This window comes from Penaeus chinensis, chromosome 1 (assembly GCF_019202785.1).
Source record: "Penaeus chinensis breed Huanghai No. 1 chromosome 1, ASM1920278v2, whole genome shotgun sequence".
NCBI classification, from domain to species: domain Eukaryota; kingdom Metazoa; phylum Arthropoda; class Malacostraca; order Decapoda; family Penaeidae; genus Penaeus; species Penaeus chinensis.
The window spans coordinates 32,520,400-32,528,877 of NC_061819.1; the positions used below are offsets into that span (position 1 = coordinate 32,520,400).

Sequence of the window (8,478 nt, forward strand, 5' to 3'; positions counted from 1 at the left end):
TGCAGAACATCGTAACACTCCATCCCTCTCCGCCACCACTCTGCCCTACACCCACCAGAGATCGCTTACACGTAACGGTCCATTACGGACGCCAATTCAAATGATTCAACATAATGGTGCAAAAAAAAAGGGTGCGCAAAACTATATCATGGAAATACTGAAGATGTGTTTCTAAGCGGAAATCATGTCTTGCTTTACCTCAATTACACACGCACGCAAGCACGGGCACGCACGCACGCACGCACACACACACACAAAGGAGTAATCATCATGAAGACTTTCACCTTCACCTAAATTTCCATCACTGCAGGAACCACCGCGTCCCCGCTGCACAAATTGCACGTGCAACGTCGGCAGGTCTCTCTCCCGATGCCTTCCCCTTCCTTCCCTTGCCTCTTTCCGGGGACGCCAGTCCCACAGGACAATCTTGGAACACATCATCTATTTTTCCGAATCACCTTCATGAAGCTACACTACTTACTGCATCTTTGTAAGGGGGGGGGGGGGGCAAATACTTCTGATTATAACACAGGGGGTGGGGGGTGTAATAACCCGGAATGATGGATCTGCACAGCGGAAATACGTAAACTTGGTGGGAGTATGACTCCTTTTCTGCATTTCTTAATATTTGTCTTTTATAATGCTTTCAAATTATAATGCTTACAAGCATAATCCGAGAAATAAAAGTCAGTAGTTGTGCCTGACCCAAATGTTGTGAATTTGCTATCTCAGCATCAGCCTCAGTCGTTGAAATAACGCTATTCAATAATACTCGACACATTTGCTACTAACTCAGTAAATAATAACGTAAAAAACGTCTTTGTACTGACCATGCTGGCAGCGTCACCTGCTTCCGCTGCGTACGTACCTGCAAAGAGAAGAAAGAGCATGAATAAACAAACCGGCCACTGAGAATCAACACGTGTGGATACTAGCTGATAACAGCGAGTGTGATGAAGCTGGCAGAGAGCATGGCGATAAGTGAGAGAGGTAGTGCTTGAAAGAGCCCGGCGGGTGTGATGAAAGCTTACATAAAACATGTGTGGTGATGAAAATAGGGAAGCCGACGAGGATGTGTGGTGAGAGGAAGGTTGATAAGTCAGACGTAGTCATTGTAATAGATTAAATACACAACGCCTTGCAGCTGACGAGGACACAAACGAAACGCAGGAAATGAGTGTGCGAGTATGTGTGTGTGTGTGTGTGTGTGTGTGTGTGTGTGTGTGTGTGTGTGTGTGTGTGTGTGTGTGTGTGTGTGTGTGTGTGTGTGTGTGTGTGTGTCTGTGTGTGTGTGTGTTTGTGTGATAAGACCAGAGGGTGAGGGCGAGGGGAGAGAGCGAGGACGCAATGGTAGGGCAAAGCAATTTCCGCGTCGGCACCACGCTGCCCAGCCCCCTACCTGTGCCCAAGGTGGACAGTCTCTCAAAGGGCCGTTTAAGGAGGACGAAGGGCGGGCTTGAGAGATCAGTCAGGCGCTATCACATGGACGGCAGAATCGATTCCTCACACGGCTTTTTGTTTTGAAATCAATCTCTGTGTCTGTGACCGTCTCCCTCCCTCTCTCTCCCTCTCTCTGTGTCTGTTACTGCGTCTCCCTCCCTCTCTCTGTGTCTGTTACTGCGTCTCCCTCCCTCTCTCTCCCTCTCTCTGTGTCTGTGACTGCGTTTCCCTCCCTCTCTCTCCCTCTCTCTGTGTCTGTGACTGCGTCTCCCTCCCTCTCTCTCCCTCTCTCTGTGTCTGTTACTGCGTCTCCCTCCCTCTCTCTGTGTCTGTGACTGCGTTTCCCTCCCTCTCTCTCCCTCTCTCTGTGTCTGTTACTGCGTCTCCCTCTCTCTCTCTCCCTCTCTCTGTGTCTGTGACTGCGTTTCCCTCCCTCTCTCTCCCTCTCTCTGTGTCTGTTACTGCGTCTCCCTCTCTCTCTCTCCCTCTCTCTGTGTCTGTTACTGCGTCTCCCTCCCTCTCTCTCCCTCTCTCTGTGTCTGTGACTGCGTCTCCCTCCCTCTCTCTCCCTCTCTCTGTGTCTGTTACTGCGTCTCCCTCCCTCTCTCTCCCTCTCTCTGTGTCTGTTACTGCGTCTCCCTCCCTCTCTCTCCCTCTCTCTGTGTCTGTGACTGCGTCTCCCTCCCTCTCTCTCCCTCTCTGTGTCTGTTCCTGCGTCTCCCTCCCTCTCTCTCCATCTCTCTGTGTCTGTGACTGCGTCTCCCTCCCTCTCTCTCCCTCTCTCTGTGTCTGTTACTGCGTCTCCCTCCCTCTCTCTCCCTCTCTCTGTGTCTGTGACTGCGTTTCCCTCCCTCTCTCTCCCTCTCTGTGTCTGTGACTGCGTATCCCTCCCTCTCTCTCCCTCTCTCTGTGTCTGTTCCTGCGTCTCCCTCGCTCTCTCTCCCTCTCTCTGTGTCTGTTACTGCGTCTCCCTCCCTCTCTCTCCCTCTCTCTGTGTCTGTGACTGAGTTTCCCTCCCTCTCTCTCCCTGTCTCTGTGTCTGTTACTGCGTCTCCCTTCCTCTCTCTCCCTCTCTCTGTGTCTGTGACTGCGTTTCCCTCCCTCTCTCTCCCTCTCTCTGTGTCTGTGACTGCGTCTCCCTCCCTCTCTCTCCCTCTCTCTGTGTCTGTTACTGCGTCTCCCTCCCTCTCTCTCCCTCTCTCTGTGTCTGTGACTGCGTTTCCCTCCCTCTCTCTCCCTCTCTCTGTGTCTGTTACTGCGTCTCCCTCCCTCTCTCTCCCTCTCTCTGTGTCTGTTACTGCGTTTCCCTCCCTCTCTCTCCCTCTCTCTGTGTCTGTGACTGCGTTTCCCTCCCTCTCTCTGTGTCTGTTACTGCGTCTCCCTCCCTCTCTCTCCCTCTCTCTTTGTCTGTGACTGCGTTTCCCTCCCTCTCTCTCCCTCTCTCTGTGTCTGTTATTGCGTCTCCCTCCCTCTCTCTCCCTCTCTCTGTGTCTGTGACTGCGTTTCCCTCCCTCACTCTCCCTCTCACTGTGTCTGTTACTGCGTTTCCCTCCCTCTCTCTCCCTCTCTCTGTGTCTGTTACTGCGTCTCCCTCCCTCTCTCTCCCTCTCTCTGTGTCTGTGACTGCGTTTCCCTCCCTCTCTCTGTGTCTGTTACTGCGTCTCCCTCCCTTTCTCTCCCTCTCTCTGTGTCTGTGACTGCGTCTCCCTCCCTATTTCTCCCTCTCTTTCTCTTTCTCTTTCTCTTTCTCTCTCTCTCTCTCTTTCTCTCTCTATCAATCTTTCTCTCTCTATCTATCTTTCTCTCTCTATCTTTCTTTCTCGCTCTGTCTATCTTTCTCTCTCTATCTATCTTTCTCTCTCTATCTATCTTTCTCTCTCTATCTATCTTTCTCTCTCTATCTATCTTTCTCTCTCTATCTATCTTTCTCTCTCTATCTATCTTTCTCTATCTATCTTTCTCTCTCTATCTTTCTCTCTCTATCTATCTTTCTCTCTCTATCTATCTTTCTCTCTCTATCTATCTTTCTCTCTCTATCTATCTTTCTCTCTCTATCTATCTTTCTCTATCTATATTTCTCTCTCTATCTATCTTTCTCTCTCTATCTATCTTTCTCTCTCTATCTATCTTTCTCTCTCTATCTATCTTTCTCTCTCTATCTATCTTTCTCTCTCTATCTTTCTCTCTCTATCTATCTTTCTCTATCTATCTATCTTTCTCTCTCTATCTGTCTTTCTCTCTTTCTGTCTTTCTCCCTTTCTTTCTCTCTTTATATATCTTTCTCTCTCTATCTTGCTTTCTCTCTCTATCTTGCTTTCTCCCTAATATTTCTCTCTCTCTCTCTAATATTTCTCTCTCTTTCTCATATTTCTCTCTCTCTCTCATATTTCTCTCTCTCTCTCATATTTCTCTCTCTCTCTCTCATATTTCTCTCCCTCTCCCTCTCCCTCTCCCTCTCCCTCTCCCTCTCCCTCTCCCTCTCCCTCTCCCTCTCCCTCTCCCTCTCTCTTTCACATCCTCCTTACTCCATTTTCTCTTCTAGGCAAAAGCAGCCTGTAATAAGTTATCTACAGTGCGAAAATTGAGTAACGCTTCTCGCAAGTGTTGTAACCGAAACGGCTCCCCATCTACAATGCTTGTTACAACGCGAAAGATGTTATCGAGTCAGCAACATCCGTCCAGCACCGAGTCGTGTGGCAAGGTCGCAGCCATGTACGTTCGACATTAGCCGCCAGTGTGATGCAATGTCGACGATGGGGTTGAGACGACTTCAAGCAGAGTACTCACCAATGACCCTTAAAAGAAACGACTGGCTGCAGCACTACACACTTTGTAATACTAGGAAATGGGAAACCTACTCTACAGCAGATGAAGATACGGAGTCAACAACAACAACTCTGCCCTTCCTAGAAAGCTGTGTCTCGGATTGCACAAACACTGGCAGTGTTTTATTACCAGAAAAGTAGATTAATAGTAGTGAAAACGCAGCAGGTAGGAATAACGGTAGTGACAATAATAGCAGCGCTATAATGGTGTTGGTGGCTGTGGTGGTGGTGGTCGCATTGCACTGATGATAATGGTGTTGCTGTTGGTAAACGTGATAGCAGTGTGAATGCTGGCAATGGTGACTGTTGGTAGTGTTGAAGATAATTTTGACAACTATGGTTCCAACTTTTCTACACCGTTGGGTCGTGTGGTCTCTCCGCTAAGGCATACACCCCCCCTCCCTCTATTGGAGTCGAGGCAGTAGAACTGGCGGCATTTGGGGTCCGGGTGCCAATCATTAGCTCACACCTGCCAACAATTAATGTCGCGCGTCCAGCTCGCGGCAGCAGACAGCCCGACATCCGAGTGCCAGCCACCCAGTCGCGCGGCCCCCAACGAGGAGTGACACCAACGTCAAGCCGTCGACGCGTCGCTTGTGAATAGATTAAGCAAATAAAATTATCCCGAAAGTGAAAAGCCATTATGTTGAAGTGGCTTTGAAGTGAACAAAGTAAAAGCTCCCTCACCATGGGATACACAAGAGTATATGAAGGAGGAACGTTTTTAAACTGAGAAGTAGACTTTTACAGTCACGAGAGCGGTCCACAAATAAAAGAAGGAACCGTGTGTTCACGAGACGGCGCTTCCCAGCGTCACACGACCGACCCCCCCCCCCCCCCCTTACGAGCTGACAAAGAGGTCTTGCGAAACTCGTGCCAAAGGGCCTCACGTTTGTGCGGGCGACGGGGATGCCACCTGCACCACCCGCAGCGGCGGCTGGGGTTCACGAAGACCCTCACAGTGTCACTGCACTTTTCTTCATATGTTTTCCTGGTGCAGTATGTAAACCGAAATGTGACTATTTCCTTCTCACCATTCCAGACGTGCATCTGACATACCATCACTAAGCAAGCTTTCTCAAACCTTAAAAAACACACATATATGTATTGAAACAAAAACCACCCAAGTGTCTCCGACGATGATTACTCTGCCCTTCCTCGGTCATAATGCTGCGGAGGACACCTATTTTCTGCTCACAACTACTCTTTGCTCCGGCTACCGTCCCCTCCGGGCTGCCGTTTCCCAACATGATACCTCGCTCTATTTTCTGCTTTCGCTCGGGCCCAGTCGGTCATTCCGTCGGCCCTTGCACTCCCTGCGCTTCCCGCTCCTTCGCATGCGTCCTCGAGTGCCTCCGCCTCTGCGCTTCTCTCATCCTGTTTCATAACACAATAGAAGAAGGAAGATGAGCTCTGCCCTCAGCACCCTTTGCTGACGGAGACATGTGGGGTATCGGGAGAGGCGTGGAGGGGGGGTGGCAAAATGCCATCTCGGTCTCCCTCCCTCTTCCCCTTACGCGCTCTCCCTCTGCCCTCGTCCACCCCCGTCATCCGCGCGACGCCAAGGCCGCCATACAAAAGTGCGTTAAGTATAGCTAGACCTGGCGCCCTGCCCGTCCCTAGATGGGCTCGCACCTGTTACAGTTATCCTCGGCTTAGGATAACTCGAGGCAATAAGTTATCACTGATCTTTGTTCCTGCAAAGTCGTCTGCATTAACCCTTTGGCCTTTGTTAATCTAATCTAACAAAAATCACCCGCAATGACGTCACAGCTCAACCGGAAAGGCAAGGCAGCAAATACAATCCCGCTCGCACTTCCTCTAACTCAAAGGCTCCGCTTCACAGGTCGACCGCAAAGCAAGCCCAGCAGGGGAGGAGGGGAGCCCGGGCGGGCGGCGGAACGGCACGGGGCGGGGGAGAGGCGGAAAGCACAGCGAAGGGGCCTTTGAGACAGACGACCTACGAACGAAGGGAAAGCTATTTATGTGATCCTTAAACGATTAACAGCCTAGTGCGCTTTTACGCACAGTGTATGTGTGTGAGTATGTGTGAGTGTGAGTGTGAGTGTGAGTGTGAGTGTGAGTGTGTGTGTGTGTGTGTGTGTGTGTGTGTGTGTGTGTGTGTGTGTGTGTGTGTGTGTGTGAGTGTGAGTGTGAGTGTGAGTGTGAGTCTTAGTGTGTGTGTGTGGGGGGGGGGGGGGGGCGTGTGCGTGTGAGCGTGTGTGTGTGTGCGTGTGTGTATGCATGTATGCAATCTGTGTATGTATACAATCTATGTATGTATGCAATCTTTGTATGTATATAATATTTGTATGTATACAATCTGTGTATGAATGCAATCTGTATGTATGTATCTATGATGTATGTATGTATCTATGATGTTTGTATGTATCTATGATGTATGTACGTGTATGTATGTAATTATATGCATATATGTGTATGTGTATGTGTATGTGTATGTGTATGTGTATGTGTATGTGTATGTGTATATGTGTATGTGTATATGTATGTATGTGTATACGTATGTATGTGTATATGTATGTACGTGTATATGTATGTATGTGTATATGTATGAATGTGTATACGTATGTATGTGTATATGTATGTACGTGTATATGTATGTATGTGTATATGTATGAATGTGTATATGTATGTATGTATATATGTATGTATGTGTATATGTATGTATGTTTATACATATATGTATGTGTGTATATACATATATGTATGTGTATATGCATATATGTATATGTGTATATATGTGTGTGTATGTATGCAAGTACACACACACACATATATATATATATATATATATATATATATATATATATATATTACCCTTATCATCATCAAGGGGCTAACGCCGACGGGGGAGCATGGCCGCATCCACCCTTCGCTTTCAGCCACACGGGTCCCTCATGGCGAGTTTCCAGGCAGGCCTTCTGCCCATCTCTTAACTCCTCGCGGCATGTCTCGTCGAGCTGCCTAAGCCGTGCCCTCCTAGGTCGTTCCACGTGCCTCCTCCACCCAGGATTGTCTCGCAGAGAAACAAACTGATGGGCAGGGTCATCCACAGGGAAATTAGCTAGGTGCCCATATAGCTTGAGTTGGCGAACCGGGATTATGCAGGTAACAGGTCCAATACCAGTCTTACGGTGTAGCCGTCGGTTGAACACATCGGCTTTGTCAACAGTAGTTCATGATCCGACGAAGAGACTTGCTACAAAAGGCACCAAATCGAGACTCCAAGACTAGATAGCGTCCAGGTTTCGCCTCCATACAGCAAAACTGGCAGTATGAAGGCCTTGAAGACACGTAGCTTGGTCCTTCTGCATAAGTACCAACATTTCCAAATGTTCTTGTTGGTCGAGTTCATGGCTCCTGCTACCAGACCAATCAGTCTACTGACTTCTTGGTCTAATAGCCAAGAGATATGGACTACGCTACCAAGGTATGCAAAGCTCTGTAACTTCAACGTCCTCATTGCAAGCAAGGATCGACTGAACAGGTTTCCCTAACAGGCCTCCAAAGTCCTGAATCTTGGTCTTGGTCCAGGAGACCTATAGGCCCAAGGGCTTCGCCTCATTGCTAAATGCATCAAGAGCCGCCACAAGTGACTCCAGAGACTGAGATAAGATAGCAACATCATCGGCAAAGTCAAGGTTTGAGACCATGATATTGCCCATTGCTATTTCACAATGACTTTGGATTGTAGCTCTGCCCATTATCCAATCCATTCAGGTGTTGAAAAGTGTTATTGCAAAGACACAGCCTTGCCTCACCCTTACTTCACAGGGAAGAAGTTCGACAGGACCCCACCACACTTTACAGCACTTTCAGTACCGGTATATATGTTTGCTATTAGGCCAATAATCAGTGCCGGAATTCCCCTAAGTCTCAGAATCTCCCATAACGATTCTTGAGGTCGATGTAGGCTGCGAGCAACCTACGACTGAACTCACGACGGCGTTCCACAATTACTCGAAGCGCTATGATACGATCTATTGTAAACTTACCAGGAGTGAATCCAAACTACTCCGGTCTCTCGTGCCTTAGTAAGTAGTCGCGGATCCGTTTCAGTAGAATGTGGGCGAAAACTTTCCCTGGTATACTGATCAGTATAGCGGCGGTTGCTACAGTCCCCTTCCACAGTGACCACATTCCTCTACATGTCAGTGGGAATGGAACCAAACTGCCAGATGGCAGTCAAGAC

The 8,478-nt window shown here is 48.5% G+C and overlaps 1 protein-coding gene across 6 annotated transcripts in view; it reads right to left on the reverse strand.

The window, feature by feature from the left end:
* Window positions 1-569: 569 nt before the first annotated feature.
* The window catches only part of LOC125028450, a 31,798-nt gene continuing 23,889 nt past the window's right edge, over window positions 570-8,478 (reverse strand). For all 6 annotated transcript variants that reach the window (XM_047617857.1, XM_047617851.1, XM_047617856.1 and 3 more), the window contains one exon: window positions 570-868. In XM_047617857.1, coding sequence (XP_047473813.1) covers window positions 759-868 — 110 coding nt within the window. In that variant the 3' untranslated portion in view covers window positions 570-758. The remainder of the gene's footprint in view (window positions 869-8,478) is intronic.